The 18,228-nt window shown below is 55.4% G+C and overlaps 1 protein-coding gene across 1 annotated transcript in view; it reads left to right on the top strand.

Annotated features, from left to right (window-relative positions):
* MINDY4 (MINDY lysine 48 deubiquitinase 4) overlaps positions 1–18,228 on the top strand; it is a 98,511-nt gene that overhangs the window by 41,076 nt on the left and 39,207 nt on the right. Inside the window, exons 6-9 of the mRNA XM_053661854.1 lie at positions 4,312–4,370; positions 8,926–9,035; positions 11,305–11,421; positions 12,671–12,759. Of these exons, the coding sequence (XP_053517829.1) occupies positions 4,312–4,370; positions 8,926–9,035; positions 11,305–11,421; positions 12,671–12,759 (375 nt within the window). The remainder of the gene's footprint in view (positions 1–4,311; positions 4,371–8,925; positions 9,036–11,304; positions 11,422–12,670; positions 12,760–18,228) is intronic.

The following is an 18,228-nucleotide window of genomic DNA, read 5'->3' as shown; positions in this document are numbered from 1 at the left end:
TATCTCGAGTTCTTAGGAGTCCTAATTTTGTTGTAGCTGGCTTTCACTATGGTACTCATTGTTCTGATACATGTAATAGGTTTTTATTTTGAGCATATTTTCAGTGAACTTTTAAAGAGTCTCTCTCCCCGACCTGGGAGTCTTGCGTGACCCCCCCTGTGGGGGTGGCCCTTCAGGTGCTTTCATGTCGCTTCAGTTGTGTGTGCCAGGATATCGTTGACTTGGGGAATCGTAGGTTAATTTCTTATGTTTCGGATTCCTGCGCTGTGATGGGGTCAGTCTGAACTCTATTCACACTGGGCCCTGAGTTTTCAATAACAGAACAGTATCTTTATTCCCATAGGACACCTTTCTTTTGGAATCCATAACTAATTTAGCCAAGTGTCTAGTTCCAACCATATAGGAAAGAGCAACTGCTTGTCTCTGTTTTTATGTTAAGAGCCGGTGAAATATTCTGAGTGTTGGGATCACAATCAGTAGAGCATCTTCAAGAACGTCATGGCCCAGGCACACCCCCTCAGAGCCCCGGTACCTGGTCATGCTCGAGAGTGAGGGGCGAGTTCAATCACTCCCCACCCCTGGGCACAGATGAGGCAATGGGCGCCCACAGCGGGCGAGTGGTTTGCCCACGGTCACGTGACTGGACGGGCTGCAGGGAGCAGGCAGTCAGGCCTCCAAGTGGCTCCTTTCACTCAACCAGTATTCAGTTACCCAGGGACTGGGTCCTGCCCCAGGCAGCTCTGGACACCCACAGTGCCCTGGCCCTCGCCTCTCCCTTGGGGTGCAGAGAGGAGCTTGGGTGGGAGCCGAGGCCCAGACATGGCAGGCGAGCTGGCTATCTGCGGCCTTCCTCCCAGGGGTTTATCAGATGCGCCCTTTGACACGTGTTGCTGGGTTATCTGCACAATCAAATTTTTGAAAAAGTGCTTTGAATCTTTGATTTATCTTTTTGGCATTGTTTTTCATAATAGTTTTCATTCAAAGGCAAGAACATGCTTTTAAATTGACCTTTCAAACTCTGTAATGCTCGTGCTACAAAGGGACACATGAAAGGAACAAAGGGCATATTCCCCAAGTGTGAGTGCACTGGAAGTCTCCTTGGCTGACGAGGTCTGTGGGAAACGCGCACGAGGCGTCTGAGACGGGCTCTTGTGGCTGACGGATGGGGCCCTGGGTGGAAGTCCCATGACCGGGGCCCAGCTGCTCCCTATGCAGCCGGAACATGGCCCCACCCTCTCACCACAATGCAGGGCCACCCTCATGCCTCATGGCTTTGCCGTCAGGAGCCAGAAGGGCCACCTGGGAGGTTTGGATTTTGTCCCAACGGGTCCACAGGAGCCATGGAGGGTTCTGGGCAGGGAAGGAAGCGTAAAGTAGAAGAAAGAGTGAGAGAGAGCATTTGGAGACAGTGGCCTAGGTTTGAGTTCTGGCTCTGTCACTTCTCAGTTGTGAGACCTCGTGTGAGTCATCCAACTTCTCTGAGGGTCACTGGATACCAGACATTCATTTAGGAGTGTCGCCTCAGTGCTGGGTGCACAGGACACAGAGGTGGCCAGTAGGGTCCCACAGCCCTTTGTTCCTTCCTCCTTGGTTATGTCCCTTACCATGGTGTTGGTCTCCCGTGGCTGCCATGGCAAATTAGGACAAACTTTGTGGCTTAAAACAATGTGCATTTACTGTTTGTTCTGGAGGACTGAAGCCTGAAGTCAGTTCCACTGGGCCCCAGCCATAGTGTGCGCAGGGCGAGTTCTTTCTGGAGGTTCGAGGGGAGAGTCCGTTTCCTTGCCTGTTTCAGCTTCTAGTGGCTGCCCACAGCCCTGGGCTTGAGGCCTCTTCCTCTGGCTTCGCAGGGCATCACCCCAACCTCTGCTTTCATCATCATCACCAGCTCATAGCTCTCCTCTTCTGTGTCGAATCTTCTCCTGCTTCCCTCTTGTAAGGACACTCGTAGTTCCATGGGTCTCACCTGGAGAATCCAGGCTATCCTCCTTAACTTAATCCCACTGGCAGAGTCCTTTTTACCACATAAGGGACCATTCATAGGTTCTAGGGCATGGATTTTATTGGGGGCCAGTATTCAGCCTTCCATATCACCTCGTATCGCAGTTTATGTCTGTTTATTTTCCTTGGGCAGAGGGACAGGCCTGCCAGATAACTGCCACCTGTGTGCTGGGTGAGTGCGTGGAGAAATGAATGGATGTGTGCTTTGGAGCTGAGAACACAGCGACATCCCCCCTTGGGCTGCAGAGGATTAGTGTGGGTTTCCCAGATTAGTGTCTGGGCGAAGTGAACAATGTAGGAAAAGATACAGGGGCCTGGGCCCAGAAGGTCAGCATGGGGGGGAAGCAGGGGCAGTGTGCGGGTGCAGAGTGGGTGAGCTGGGTACTGGGCGGCCAGCTCATAGGTAGCCCACAGGGCACCGTATTGGGCCTGGATCTGACTTTATAAGGAAGTGCTATATGTGGGGGGCCTTTGGAGTTGTCACCTGGGTTCCGATTCTCATGCTGCCACTTGCTTGCTGTGTAACTCTAGGAAAGTCATGGGACCTGACTGAGACTCAGTGCAGTACCTACTTCCCAGGGCTGTTCCAAGAGGCAGAGGACTTCTGCTGCTTGCAGAGCATTCAGTGCTGTGCCTGGAGCAGCTGGAGGAGTCAGATAACAGTATTTGCTGTGTTATATCATTGTCATTTTTATGAGTATGGTTATTGATGATGATGGTGATTCGGAACCTTTGAAGAATGTCAGCCAGACAGCAGTATGGTCAGATTTTCTGTTTTAGAAAGATGCCTTTGACACCCATGTGAAGATGTGGGGGGCTGGTATGGGGCAGGGTGTTCCACTGGGGGGTCCGGAAACCAGGTAGGAGGCCACTGCAGTGACCTGGGTAAGAGAGGGCAAGGCAGAGAGCAGAGGCGTCGTGGCCCGTTGGATGTTGTGCAGATGTGCGGAACAGCTCCTACCGTTCTCTGCACGTGGAGCCTGTTTACACCTGTGCCTCGGTCACCGCTTCTCAGACAGGGACGCTGATGGGCAGTGGGGGAGGGGCACCTCGTCTTGGTCTCTGGGTGAGATGGTGACAGAGGTTTAGACAGAGGTGGGGTTCAGGTTCTCAGCCATTAGTGGTGGAGGAGCCGGTGGGGGATGGCAGGCGGTGGCTTCTGGTGTGAGAGCTGGGGCCCCGGGAGGGCTGGCTCCGGCTCTGGCTCTGTGTTGACCTTTCACATCCTCTGAGGCCCGTCCATGCCTAGGCACCTCTCTCCTGCCCCTTCTTTCACCATCCCCACAAAGATGCTGCAGAATCCTGGTAGCTAGAGCATAGGGGCACGGCTGGTTTGAATGTAAAAAATGGTTTGACAGGTGGGGAGGCCAGGGGGAGAAAATGGCCTGACGAGTGGGAGGGAGTCGGAAGGGCTCCGCGCCCCAGCCCCAGAGTAGGAAGCCCGCAGCCCGGAGCAGCATGTCCTCGGGGTGGGTACTGCACGTCCTCGGCCATCTCCCCTCACGCGCCTTCATACATCTTTAGGAGGAAGCCAATTCAATGGAACCTGCCGTGGTGAGATTACAATTGTTACTTCAATCATAGCTTACCCTGCAGGGATGTTGGAGGAAAAGATATTTCAATGCGACCATCAAAAGAGCTGTCATTTTTTAACACAGTAAACAGGGTTTTCAGAGAGTGATGTCATACTGTTATTTTTAATACAGTCTTTTAAGAAAGTGGTTTTACTTTAGTTCAGATGGATGCATGCTGGAGGGGGGCAGCCCTAAAGAGGAGTGAAAGCAGGTAGGCCAGTTTAAGAAAGTTCCTCATGCATACACTGGAGTTTACAAGTCAGAAGCACAGAAGAGTTTTTCGGTAGGAGAAGGGTACAGGACAGGTCCCTGGGTGCCTTTCAAATGGTGGCTGGTAGCTTTATGGGAAAGCCAGGAGGAAGGACCCAAAGGCAGTGGGGACGAGACCAGAGTGATCTGTGTCATGGCTGCATGGACCCATGTGCGTGTTTCCCAGCAGTGTCACAGTGACACCAGCAAACTGACTCATGCTCGGTTCTTGACAAGCGTCAGACTGCACTGTCTGGTGTGTGTGTGTGCGTGCATATGTGTGAACACAGCATCGAAAGGCACCTTGGAGTCAACTTGGTTCCATCCAGCGGCACCTTTGGCTCAGAGAGGGCGAGTGAGCAACACAAGGTGCACAGAGGGCCAGGGCCGGAGGGCACCGCTCCAGCCCCCCCACCCCCGTTCCCCTAGGTGGTTTGCATCTCCCTGCCGTTCTCCTCTGATACATTGCCATTTTCTTTTTTTCCAGGAAGAATCAGTTGCCAGTGTCCAGCAAGGCCGATGGCGAGCTGGGTGCCCTGCAGCTCGGTAGGTGTGACCGAGCCTGTGTGCTGTGCCTCCCAGGGCCCAGGGGCCCTGGGCTCTGGAGGTGCTGGGTGGTGGGGCGCTCCACGGATGGGGTGGGGCTTCTTTCTTCTCCTGTAACCTCAGGAAGCTTCTCTCTTTTGGGTTGATGTCTTCTTGTACTCTCTGTCTTCCCCTCCCAGAGAAATCCTCATAAGAATCTGCATTTCTACATCCACATCCGGGGCGCAGGGCAGAGGAGTATTCCCTGCACTTGGAGGTTCTCTTAGAGCCATTCAGAACTTACAAAGGTCTCCAGAAGACCATTCCCAGTCAAAACTTTAGTTCGGTTGTGCCTAGGAAAGCCTGTTCTTCTGAAAAATGCGTCTGACTGGGGTGTGCACTGGGGACTGTGAAGTGCAAGTCTTTTTGCACAACCGAACTGTCTTTTTGCCCCTTTCTGTGATTCCCTGCTGCCTGTAGACTGGGGCATTTGCAGGGGCAGAAGGGAGGGTGGCGCAGCAGTGCCCAGATAGGAGACGTGGAGGCGTGCGTGCCTTCACATCTGCTCTGCTTCCAGGAGCCAGCCGTTTACCTGTTGGGCCATTTTGGCAGAGAGAGCTGCTCACACATGTTCCCTACCCCGTTAAGCATTTCCTTTCAACCAAAGGAAGAAAGCTGTGTGCCCGGGAGTGTTTCTGAGTGAGACGGGCAGTCTTGTGGCTTGCTTTGATGAAGTTGAAAGGCAGGGGTTTGTTTACCCTGCTCAGCTCACTCCAGAGGTAATAGTTCCTCAGTTTTAAGCATTGGCAATGGCAGGTGGGGGTCGCCTGTCCTGTCCAGGAGAGGGCCGCACTCTGCACGTGGCTGTGCAGACGTGAGAATGGAGCCAGGAAGCGCTGGCGTCTGGGGCCTTTCTGTAGAGATCCTCACTTGAAGATTTTCTGCTGAAAGCCACTCCTGTTTGGACATAAAGCCAAGCTGTTCCCGGTCTTCAGAGCCCAGCGGGCTTCTAATAGAAGGAAGGCTTTTAGCAAATCTCTCAGAACCCACACTTTGAAGTGTGTGTGTTTTCCAGAGGGAGGCAGGCCCCTCTTGGCTCGTGGATCAGCTAAGGATTTCGAAAAGGAGGAGAGAAAAGAGCCCGTGGAACCCAGTCACCAAGAGAAAGGGCAGGGGCTTTGGCATGGGGGCAGGAAGAAGGAATCCAGTTTGATTAGAAGGACAGCATGCTCTTCCCCACCCCAGGTCCTGTCTCCTTGGTCCAGTTCAGCAAACGTGTCTTGGCCATCACGTGACTGCTGCAAGAAAATGGCGGGGAGTCCGAGTGCCTTGTAGGAGGGCAGGGTGGTGGCACAAAGGAAGAAAGGTGTCTTCCCAGTGCAGCACGGAAAGCATCTGACCCACAGTTCTTCACTGCCGCAAGGGTGGACCAGCCTAGTTTGGTGTGGGGTTTGGGAAGCATCCGTGGCAAGCTGGGATTTAGACTGAACTTTGCAGGGTGGGCAAGGTCTGGCCAAGTGGAGCTGTGAAATGAGCTTCGTGGGCCAAGGCCTGGAGTGTGAGACAGAGAGGTTGGCTTGAGGTGACCTGCAGGTGGGGGAGGAATGGGGCCCTTGGAGAGGAGGCGGGTGTGGACGGGGGTGGTCTTGGGTGATGTGTGACAGAGTGTGGCTATCAACCATCGGCCAGTAAGGAAGGGTGTGCTGGTGAGGGAGGCATCCAGGGCCATGTGTTTGGGGTTCTCTCTGCGTGTGCGGGGGATGGATTTTAGGAGTAAGAGCCGGGATGTTGGGAGACTGGTGAGGGGGCTTTTGGAATGGTCCAGAAAAGAGGTGATTGGTCACTTGTTCTGTATGGGGAAGTGCTATGGGCATTTGAAGACCCTGCTCAAATATTCTCCTCCCATGGGATGCTTCCCTGGCCTTTGAATGAAGAGTTGTTTACCTCTTTCCCTCTGCTCTGCAAACCTGTGCACTCCTCTCTGTCTCCCCCCTGCCCAGGCAGGGGTCTCCTTGAAGGCATGGGTCATGTTTTAATCCTCTCCTCTTCTCTGTCCCGTCTAATCCCTGGCATGTGGTAAGTAAAGTGCTTGATGAATAAATAGAAAAAGAATGACACGTTCCCGTAACAATGGAGAGAGAAAGGGCAGGGCAAGGCAGGAGGCATTCTGGAGGCAGAATGGTCCAGGGGCTGGCGCAGTGTGGCATGTGGGACAGGGTGGGGGGTCTCAGCCAGGTCCCCAATGGGGGGCTTGGGGAGATGGAGTTTGTTACCAGAACCAAAGCCGGGAGGAGGGGGGCTGTGTTACTTCCAGAAGATACCTTATAACCAGTAAGAACTACCGAGCAGGCACCTAGAGAAAGATGTGTAGGGGCCTCATATATTTTCCTCTAAGGGGTAAATAAAATGGGAAGGGAAACAAAATCTCTTGCTTCCTTTCAACCAGATATTTGTACTGGGACCTTAAAAATAGCTCCTCAAAACCACCAGCATTTGTAGACGGTTGTGTCCACTTGGCTGGCATGTCATTCGGTAGGGCTTTGTTTTTCCTTGCATGGCGGTCCTGCCGCATCTGGGCCCGAGGCCTGCCATGTGGTCCTGAACCAACGCCCTGAACAGGGGCCAGCGTCGTCCTGGCAGAAGCCAAAGCAGGCTGCCGCCGAGTCCCCAGCCTCCACCCTCAGACGTACTTCATGGGGCCCAAGCAGAACGTGTTTCAGCTCTGACTCCCTCCCAGACAAACTCAGACTAAACAGAAGCCTCCAGACAGGCTTCGGTGTTGCCCCTTCAGTTCCTCCAGGCAACAGTCTGGCCTGAAGCATTGCAAGGAGCCCTCCGGGGCCTGGTGGGATCACTCGGGTTACTCTGTCCCTCTGTTTTGGAGCTCTGAGGTCTATGGTTGAATTATTTGTTTCTCCAGCAACAATTCTCAGTACCGATCTTTACAAAGCCAGCCCTCCCTCCCTCCCTCCCTCAGTCCCTCTCTTCCCTCCCTCTTGCCTCTTCTTCCTTATTTTCCTTTGGCCCCACCCCCAAAATTCCCCTGACCCTTTCCTCCATAAGCAAGCATTCCCACATATGCAGTCTATTTCTTGGGCTTGTGCATGTCCTTAAAAAATGTGTAGTGTTATTTGGTGTGCATGTGTTTGTGATAGATGTGAGTCCCATCTGCTTTCTTACTTTGTCTACCCCGTGCTACGTTTTTAAGCTCCTTGCATGTTTTTGGGTGAACATCTGGTCTTTATTACAGGGTATTTTTTGTAAGGCCGTGGTCACGGGTGGCTTTTTCAGAGACCCTAACTATGAAAGGTTCTCATTTAAATCCCAGACTTATTAAAACATTGTTTTTCAGACTAAAAGTGGAATCCACCTCCTTTTTGGTGGACTGAGCCTCCGGGTGCTGGCCTGGGCTGTGCCTGCTCCCCTCCCAGGGCAGAAAGGGCGGCAGTAGGATAAGATGTAAGATGTGTCCTGGGGCTCTTGGCCTTTGGACGCTCTCTCCAGAAGGTGTGGGGCAAGGGCAGTGATGTGTCTACAGCCCCAGATGCACAGAATTATGGGAAAGAATGTTGATATCTTTCAGTGTGGTGCGTTTCTCGAATTATCATTTAATCTTGGGAAAATGGGGGAAAAATAGGAGGCTCCAGAGGTTCCCCAGAGAGTGGCTGGCTCAGCCCTACTAGTGAGGCTGCCCCGGGCAGTGTTCTGGAGAACGGTGCGGCAGTGAGCGGATGGCGGGAGAGAACCTCAGCTGCTGGGGAAGTAAGTGTGGGCTGGGGCTGCCAGGACTCACCCAGGGCCCTGTCTAGGCCTCAGTCACCCCAGCTGTATGGTGATTGCACCTGGAATGTGACCTAGTGTCCCTTCTGCTTGGAGGTCTAGGGACGTCTGGCTGGTAGGAAGGCCATGCAGTGAAGAGTCGGCCTGGGTTTTATCCCTTCTCTGCTGCTTCCCATCTGCCTGACTTTGGGCTGGTTACTAGCCTTCTCTAACTCTCAGTTTCCTCATCTGTCAACCAGGGAGGAGGGATGTGATAATTACTCCCTCGGGGCTGTTAGCGGGTTAGGTGATAAAACAGGAGTGGCTCGTAAATGAAAACCACAGCAGTGATAATTTATTATTATCAGGAATGGTGGCATTTCCTGGACCAGTTCTGCCCTCTTCATATTTGGCCTCCGGGGACAGATTTGGGGCCCATGCCCACCTTTCATAAGAAATGTGTCTGAGCGAGGCCTTTTTTTGGAGGACTTGCAGGCCCAGGCCCCAGGCAGTTTCTTCACTGTGTGCCCACAAGCAGACCTTCCCAGGGGACCCATAGCCGTGTGCCACCCGCCAGCAGCCTTGTGGCATGGGCCAGCGTGGGCTTTGGACAGGAGCAAGTGCTCTCGCTCTGCCTTCGTTCCTTCTGAGGCGGCTGCAGAGCCCCACGGGGAAGCAGGGTGGGTGGTGGGGGAGCCGCCTTTCATTCAAAGCTCCTCAGAACTCATCAGTGCCCTTGGCGTTATGTGACTTCATGTTTATGTTCTATTCTCCATGAGTTATAACAAGAGCTCACACGGCCAAGGTTCTCTTTCAGAGGATGTGGAGGATGACGAGTTGATACGGGAAGAAGTCATTCTCTCTCCAGCCCCATCGATGCCCAAGCTTCAAACAGTGTCAAAGCCAATCGACCTCTCAGTGGCAAAGGTAGGTGTCGGCTTACAAGTGCCAGTTGACACATCTTGATTTGCGTGGGTGTGGGTGAGGTGCTTGTGAGCCCTCTGGCCCCACCCATGTCAGTGTAACCTCTCGGTCATTGTTACCAGGGAAATTCGGGTGGGATGCAGAAGGAACCCTGTATGGAGAGGCAGAAAAGGGAGCCTAGTCCTGGGCTCCCGGCCCTCTCCACCTCCTCCCATCCAGACACTCCAGGGTCCTGTTCTTCTGCCCCTGAGCAGCCTCGCCTCACTGCAAGGGGCCTCCCGAGCTGGGATGGCAACGGGACGGCTGTCCATATTAGACTGGCCCTGCCCCTGCTCGCGTCCTCAGGCTGAGTTGCAGTAAGGAAGGAAGGGACAGTGCTGGCCATTCCTCAGCACGCTCTGGGTTAGCACCAGCGGTCTCCCCGAAGGACATCTGGGGAGCAGGGCCCTGGCCATAGCCGCCTCCTCTGCAGAGGTGTCTGGAATTCCTCACCACCTCTGCTGCTAGGTGGCTTCACCCCTCCCTTCAGCCAGCGGGGTGAACTCTGTGCCTGCTGTCTGGCCCTCACTCTTCAGCTGGGATCCAGGAGGAAAAAAAAAAACTCCTGGGGACACAGCTGATCCCCTTGTCTTCCTACTTACTAAGTATTTACTCAGCACACACGATTGAAAGGCAGAGATTTGTCCAAAGGTTTTCTCTCCCCTCTTCTCTCTTTTTCTTCCTTCTTTGGAAACCACCAATGGTCAGGTGTGTGTCAGTGACCCTGAACCTGGGAAGAAGCACGCTGGCTGTCTGTGGCCCCGGGGCTGTGGTTGTCTGCAGTGGGCACTCATGTTTTGGGGAGGGCCCATAGAGGCCCATGGAGACCACCCAGCAGTAGCCTCTCCAAAAGCAGCCGGAGAACTGGAGGCCCACACAGAGCAAAGGAGGGTCTACTCTGGGGCTCACCACGCCAGGCAGGTGGCTCATAACGCTGTGACCTGGAGACTGCGCTGCGCCTAGCTGGCAGCTGTCATTCTGTCATTAAGAGAGCAGACATGCACTTCAGCCAGAAAACTCTAGTGCCTCTGAGAAGCTCAGATTAAGTACACGGGTGATTGTCTTGGTGCCCGGAACCAAACCAGGACGGTGGGCTCGCCCTCCAGGCTGTCCTGTGCCGCCAGCCCACACCTGATGGCCTGTAGACAAATGCCATCACCGAGACTTTCCTTGTACTTACTGAAAAAGAAAATTTAGAGGGAAATAATCTGAGTTTGTAGGGCAGACCTAACCCAGAGGGGGGGTCTGGAGAGGTGGCATCGGAACCCACTCGTGGGCCTCTTAGAGCCTCTGGACACACAGCCATGGTGGAGAGAGAGGAGGTAGCTGGCATGGGCAGGGGGTGTCCGTTTGGCAGAGGGTCTGCCTTTCTGTCCCAGGGCTGGGCAGTGGTGTTGGGGGGCGCTCTGGAGGGTGGCGTTGGCTGGCGGGAGGTGAACCATGAGCTCCATGTCAGGCGGAAGTTTAGAGAAGACAGAGCTGTGAAAAAATGAGGTGGGAGGAACTCCTTTGTGGGCGGCTGGGGTGTTCAGGCCATGGTCTCCGGAGAGCACTCGTAGGTGACATTGTAGAGGAGATTCCTACATGCAGTAAGGGGTTATCCTCGTGCAGGGGCTGACAGACCATTTCTCTGAAGGGCCAGAGAGTATGTTTTTGACTCTCTGTTGCAACCTCTGAACTCTGCCATTGCAGTGTGACAGCTGACCCTGACAGAATGTAAACACATGGGCATGGCCATATAAAAAAACTGGGGGAAAGGCGGGTTTGGCCGTGGCTTTGCTGAGCCCGACCTCCGGCACCTGGGAGCTTGAACAACATAGCCTGAAGCCCAAGGGTTCTGATTCAGTTGGCCTGGCCTGTGGCCCGAGCATCAGGCTTGTTAGGAGCTCTGTAGGCGATTGTAACATGCAGTGAAGAACTTCCAAGTTGCCTTGTGAAACTAAAGGTTCGTGTTTCAAGTTCCCTCTAAGGAACCTAAACAGGCCTTGGCCTGGGCCAGCATGGGCTGGCTCGGTTTACAGACCTTCCAGAGGTGAGGCCCTCAGGGCCGATTTTATCTTTGCCTCAATATGAGAAGGATGGGTTTGCAAATAAAAGGGAGGTAGACAGCCCTGGTGGAGGATGGGCCACCCTGCCGGAATCGGACACCGGAACCCTGCTGGGGGCACAGCAACTGAGCAGTGTGTTGTTTACGTTTAAAAGCTCCAATAAAAACACTTTCTTCTTTTGACAGGACTTGAAGACCGTTCTGTTTGGGTCCAGCACTGGCTGCTTCAGTGAAGAGTGGAAACTCCAGAGCTTTTCGTTCAGTGATGCAGCCCCGCTGAGATATGGCATCGTGCAGAACAAGGCAGGCTGCTTCTAAGCTTGTCCAGGGCCTTCCTGCGGTCCCCTTGAAGATAGGGGGGATGCACCCCACTTTGGTAAAACATACGAACATTACCTGGGCTCCGCAGTGCCCCATTTGCTGGCTGTCACCCAGTGCAGGAGCATCACATGGCCACCAGAGCAAGAGCACAGGCCCTGACTGTGGGTGCTGCGTGGTGTTGGAGTCCCCCAAGAGGGAGTGGAGGAGGCCCTACATCTGGCAGGGGCGGGGCAGTAGAGAGGGACCGAGGTTGAGCACAGAGACATGGTTTTGTGGGGGAAAGGATGCTCGAGGCCGGTGGAGCATGAACAAAGCGGGGTGGGGGTGGGGGTGTGTGAGAGTCTGGGGGCTGCAGAGGCAGCAGCATGAGATGCAGAAGCATACGAATAGGTGGTGTGATGTAAGACAGGGAGACAAGTCAATTGTGGTGGGGTTTGAACATGGCTTATACCTATTTCCTAAGATGTGCACTTTAAGGGCCAACAGACCCTCTAAATCCCACGGTTGAACTGGCTTCCATTTCCCAAGACCCAGAAGTTCCCTCCCCACACCGCTTATTCCACCCACACCGCCTGGGGGAGAACCCAGGACAACAGCTTCTGTCCCCAGTAGGCCATGCTCAGCTCATCTTCTCGCCCAAGTCAGGGGCACCCGTGGCTTGCTGCTCCGACCACCCTGTACTTGTTGGTGCCTACAGGGATGAGCTCTTCCAGGACCCCACTCAGGCTGATGGGGAGGGGACAAAGACATGCTGAATCGGTGCCGAGGCGGGCCACAGGCTGGGCAGAAGCAAGCTCATATAAGCGGAGGCTGCCAAAGGCCTGGCTTCTAGCTGGGATGGTTGGGAAGGGCCTCCTGGAGGAGGAGGCTGTCAGGATGGGCCTTGCAGTCTGGGGAGACAGTTGACACCCTCAGCCAGTGGACATGGAGACATTTCCTGGGTGACTGGAAACCTATCATAACATCCCTGGCTCCACATTTACTAGTTGTGGAGAGTCACTTTCCCCCATCAGACATTGCAGACTCACTCCTCCCGCTGGTGATGGGTGCTTGGACCTTTGTCATCCCCTCTCTGGGACTGGGGGTCAGCACCTTGTAGGAGGGGTCACCACGTCGGAGACACCTGTGTCTGAGGCTGTGGCTCGGAGGGGTCCCTGTGCTCTGTCATCTGTGGGCAGAGGTTGGCTCTGGAGGTCACTTCACTGGCACTCACGCGTGTCCTTCTTGGCAGGGTGGTCCCTGCGGAGTCCTGGCGGCTGTCCAAGGCTGTGTCCTACAGAAGCTCCTGTTCGAAGGAGATAGCAGAGCTGACTGCGCTCGGTAAGTCAGCGCGCATTACCGCCAATAACCTGCTTGTCCTCTCCTGAGTGTCCAGAAAAAACAAGCAAGGAAGCGCGTGTGTTCCTGATATTTCCTGTCTCCTGGAAGGGAAAATGGAGGCTGGCAAACAGGCCTGTGCCGACCAGTGCAATGGGGGAGTGCGTTTCGTGAAGGCAGAGAGGGTAGCCCAGTGCTGCTCCACAAGGTGGCATCGGAGCTGAAGCCATGCCCTCTCCTCGGTGTGGGGGCTGCCCGGCTGCTGCCCACACCCATGCTGACCTGCTGACCCTGCCCCAGAGTCCAGGCCTCGCCTCCTCCCCTCATTACCTCACCTCTGCCGACAGCCGCGTGGCGCATTCCAGCCAGCCCCACAGAACACTGCTTCCACGCCCTCGGCTGTTTGTGTTCCAGCTCACACATTAAATGTTCACACATGGGCACCCTGCTCTCACTCTCACCTGCTCAGCAGACACTTCTGGAACACTTCTGTGCAGGCACAAGTGGTGCGGGGCCTCTGTTCTCCAGAACGGCCCTGTCAGGGTGATGGGTGGGTGGAAGGCTGCCATCTGGCACCCTGGCGGGTGCAGAGGCAGATGGACGGGGAAGGTGCTGTGACCGGACTGGGGCCAGCACGTCCTTAATGAGGAAGCGCCTTCTCCCCTTTCCTCCCTGCTGGCCCAGTTACGAGCTTGTTGTGTTTTTAGTTGAAATAGAACATACAGAAAAGTGCACAATCCCAAACTGCACAACATATGTGTGTTCTGCTTAATGAATTATCACCAAACCACATGCCATGATTACATCATCCAGATCAAGGAAGGAAATATTTCCAGCACCCTAGACGAATCTGCCTGCCCGGGAGACACCTCCATTCTCCTCCCCGCAGTTGTAACTAAACAGACTCTAACATTGTGGTTCAGTTTTGCTGGTTCCTGAACTTTAATTAAAAGCACTTGTTTTTTGAACTAGCCATTTCATCACTCTTTTTTTTAAGCTTCGGTGTTACGAAGACAACAAAGCCTGTTCCTCATTTATTCAGGGTCAGACTCGGGAGAGACACCAGTCTCCGAGCTAGACGTCTAGCTGAGTGCGCTGCAAATAAACACTTACCGGCTTCCATGATTTTGCCTTAGACAGGGTCCAACTGAAGGTAGCTTGTCATGCTTGGCATTTTATAATTTGTCCAGTTGCTTTAAAAAGTAATAATCAAGGTGTTTTTTTGCTCAAGTCAGAGATGCTAACCATAAGCATAACGATATCTTGCTTGTCCTCGTTCTCACCGCCCCAGGTGCATCCGTTGCTGTGTCTGCTGGTGTGGGTCTGTCCCCAAGGCCTGCCCTGCAGGGCCAGCCCAGCCAAGTGTGAGCAGCTTCCAGTTCTTGTTGTGGGCAGAGCCCTGCCGTTGACCCCGCCCAGAGGCTGGCACAGAGCGCTGTGCTCAGGAACGCTCCTGCCTGCCTGTGGGCACGCCCAGTGTGGGGTCTGGCTGCCCCCCGGGGCAGGGACTTCCATTGAGTGCACCTGTCCCCACTGGCCTCACTGCCCTCCTCGCACTAGAAGGGAGCACTCAGGGGGACTTAGCAGGTGCTCAGAGGGGAGACGGGCTCCGTGAGACTGCTGTAGCCTTGCCCTCTTGGCACCTACAGTGGAACGTGAGGGCCAGACCAGCAGACAGGAGGTCACAGGGGACACGCAGAATGCTAGGGTTCACCTGGGTGCAAAGAGGGTTGGGCAGGCTTGCTGGAGGCCTGACATTGTCATCTTACCTAGATCTGGTGGAAGAATAGGGTGGCTGATTCCCGTTCACTCGCACCCTTATGCACGCTCGTTCCTCCCTCAGCTGCCCTTTCCAGCAGATCCCTTATATTTCTTCCTTGCTCTCCAGGCTCTGCCTGCTGGCTTCTCAGTGCCCAGAGGCCGTGACTTCAGGGGGCCTTCCCGGGCCTCCCCATTTCAGACAAATCTTGGCCTGCCCCCAGCCCCCCTCCCCAAGACTAGTGCCCGTTCATCCATGTTGCTGTCATTGTCCGCCCAAAGCTGCCATCCCAGACTCAGGCCCTATGAGAGCACGGGCCTTCCTGGGTCACCTGGTTCACAGCCTGTCCCTGGCATCCAGCTCAAGGCCTCGTCCACGGGATTTCTGCTGAGTGAACACATGGGCAAGTGCGTGCATTATCCAGACCAAAAGGGAGGGGGAACGGTATTCCAGTAAGAAGAACAGCGAGTGCCAGGGCCTGAGGGCAGGAGAGCGGGGCTGGGAGAGGAGCTGGAGTGGCCAGGGGTGGCCAGGGCAGAGTTTGGAGGGGCCAGACAAGACTGGGGCTGGCAGATGGGTCAAGGACAGGCTGCCAGGGGGCCTTGGGGCCTGGCCGCCTGCTCAGGCCCAGCCTTGGCCTTGGCCCTCGTGGGAGATGTCTTACAACTCTTTTCAGCTTGATGCTTCATCACAGCTGCTTTCGGCTGCGACTCTGGACTATGGAGAGAAGTTGTGGATGGTGTTTCGGTGGTCTGGACAGGGGTTTTGAGTTGGTTCCAGGAATGGCCTTGTCCACCCAGGGTACTAGGCAGGGCTAGTTCGGTACTGCCCACCCTGCATGCTCACTAAAGGGATGTGAGAGCCCTTGGCTCCAGGCATGTCCTTGGGATAGAGTCTGCTCTCCACACCAGAGATAAGAGCAAGGGTTCTGGAGGCAGAAAGCCATCCTGATTGGGGGCCAAAGTGGGCTGTGGATGGAAAGACAACTGCCAGCTGTGGGGAGTGAGGTTCTACCCACCCACTGCCCACTGGCCAGCCACTGGCCGAGCGTGGATGCAGTGGACTAGTTTCTTCTGATGGGTGTCTGTTTGTGTACGTGCTGGCCAGATGGAAAGCTCTGCTGAGGCTCTGCTGGGAAGGGGGGGCGCAGCCCTGGCCTCCAGGGTTCCCTGTCTGCGAGACCCTGAGACAGGGGTGGAGGCAACCCTCGGAGGCCAGGGTAGGGGGTCTGAGGTGGGTCCTGGGGGCACAGGTTGGAGGCGCAGGGGGGGCGGCTGCTGGCTGCTGGGGCTGTGTGTGGCTGTGCCTTGGGGGAAGGAGCCCTACTCTGGGGGAAGGTTGCCTGCTGGCCAGGGCTCCTCCTCTAGGAAGCATCTGTGCTGCTCCTTGTGAACCCCTCCTTCTGCCCCAGGCCCTGCCCGCTGAGCTGCTCTGTGAGCAGGTTAACCACAGTGGGCCAGCTACCTGCTCCCATAGAGCGCAGAGTGGGCCTGAGGGTGAGAGGGAAGAGCGGAAGGCTTGGCCCAGGGACCTGGGCTCTCTTGTCCAGCAGGGGCTGCTGAAAACACCTCAGGGGACTCATGGAGAAGTAGCTCTGAGGAGGACACTCCAGGGGAGGCCCTGGGGGTGATGGGCCGACTCCGCAGAGATGTGAGCCTGCTTTGGGGCTGCAGGGAGATTGCAGCTGGGTGCGGAGAGCCTGCCTGGATTCAGGCTGCAATGTGGGTCAAGTGAAGGCCAAGGGAGCCAGGGGCTGGTGGCAGCAGAGGGAGGTGTGAGCCAGTGAGGGCAGAGTCGGAGCTGATGCTTTATTGAGGTGATGGCCTGGGTGATGGCCTGCAGGTCAGAGGCCCCAGGGAGTCCCTTTTCCAAGTGGGCATCATGCAGCCTGTAGCTGCCCTGCTGAGGCTGGGGCAGTACCCGGCTCTGTGCTCCATAGCCTGTCCCCAGCTTGGGGGTGCTAAAGAGCATGGGACCAGGGCCTGGAGACCTGATGGTGTGGGGGAGCAGGGCCTCCCCTCTTGCACCTGTGAGTCTCTGTCCTGCCTGACACTGGCCCTGCAGATGAAGTCCTTGTGAATGAATCATCAAGGGCTATGTGAGTGAGGAGGACCATGGACATCACTTGCCATGGTACATGTAGGGAAACTGAGGTCACATCTGGCATCAGTGGCAGAGCCAGGCCTGGCATGGGACGCCCTGCCAGTTGCACACACTGCTGTGCCTGAAGGGCTGGGAGGGGCCGGCGCTGGGAGGCTGGAGCCTCAGGACCCCAAAACCCCTGAGTGCTGGACGCCCAGATGGCCTCTCACTGACCGACTCTGGCTCAGTGTTCTGTGAGGGGCTGTCTGCAGAACCTCCTCTCTTTTTCTAATTTGGAAAAAAGTCAATACTGAAGAGTACACAGAATAACACAGCAAATACCTGAGGACCTGCTGTCTCAAGTGAGCAAAGGGTGACACTGGCATCTCTGCAGGGACCTGTCAGTCTCCAGCGTCTCTGGTTTCATTGATTCGTTTCTTCAGTTTTAATATTGGTTGATTGGGCCATTGATGTTCTTCATGGGCTTTGAATGCTGGTGTGGGCTTGAGGCTTCAGTGTTCCCTTTGACTCTGAAATTCCGAGATGTCAGAAATGACCCATTTAAAAAAAAACAAACAAACCCGGGCACACTGCTGTCTCTTCAGGAACTCCTGGCACAGCACACCTTGGCAGTGCCAGCAGCCGGCGAGCTCTGTGTGGGGGGCTCCAAGACCCGTGGACCGAGGGGCTCCTCGTTTGCCGTTCCTGGGCTGGCTCTGCCCAGCCTGCAGGCCTGGGGCGGCAGAGGCCCCCTCCCGCCCGCTCCCTCCCTCCCCAACTGGTGGGGAAACGGTCTGTGAAAGGCGCCCCGAGGATGCGACCATGCCCTCCTGTGAAGCCATGCTGAAATAAAGGCTTCTCGGCAGGGGGGTGTTTTTCTGGGGGACTGTCTGGCTTCGTTAAGGCCTGTTGCATCAGGCCGGCGGCTGGCCTCTCTCCAGTTGGGGAGCACAGAGCCCGGCAGCAGGACTGGGGTTTTTCCACTTGAGGAGGAAGGGTTGTGCCAGCCGGCCAGCTGGTGGGAAGAGACAAGCGACGGGCCCGCATTGCCCTGCAGGTGTGGACAGAACTGCAGACAAGGACACTGTCCTCTTGCCTTCACTCCTCTGAAACTGGAGGATCTGAGGCCCAGAGGAGGAGGGGCCCTTGCCCAAGACCCCTCCAGGGACATTGGGAGCAGCGCCAGGCTGGGAACCCAGGTCCAGTGGCCCCCAGGCCAGCCTGTTTCCACCCCCTGCAGCAGCCTTTGATTGCGAGAGGGAGCAAGTGGACATACCAGCCTCCATTCCTTGCCTGAGGTTTCTCTAACAGACTAGTCAGGCTGCTTCAAGGTAATGAGGGTGGAGGCATCTCTGAAAGACATGGGCGATGTCGGCAGCGCAGAGGGAATTGTCTGCCCACTCCCACCCCTCCCCAGACAAGTGTCTCCACCCTGCACTCCTCTGGGGCTTAGACTCTTACAGAAGCTCCTGTGGGTGCAGAGCCTGGTCAGGAGCGAGGTGCACTGTAGGGGTTTGATGAATGCGTGTCTGGCCAATCAAGATATGCAGGACCATCCTTGTCACCGAGCTGTGCCAGCGAAGGCAGACTCTGAGCTATTTGGGGATGGTGGGGTGGGCAATCGAACACAT

Source organism: Artibeus jamaicensis, unplaced genomic scaffold (assembly GCF_021234435.1).
Source record: "Artibeus jamaicensis isolate MK-2021 breed Jamaican fruit bat unplaced genomic scaffold, CSHL_Jam_final contig_1016, whole genome shotgun sequence".
NCBI lineage: Eukaryota > Metazoa > Chordata > Mammalia > Chiroptera > Phyllostomidae > Artibeus > Artibeus jamaicensis.
Note: the sequence above shows the minus strand (reverse complement) of the source record. Positions and strands in the feature narration are given on the sequence as shown.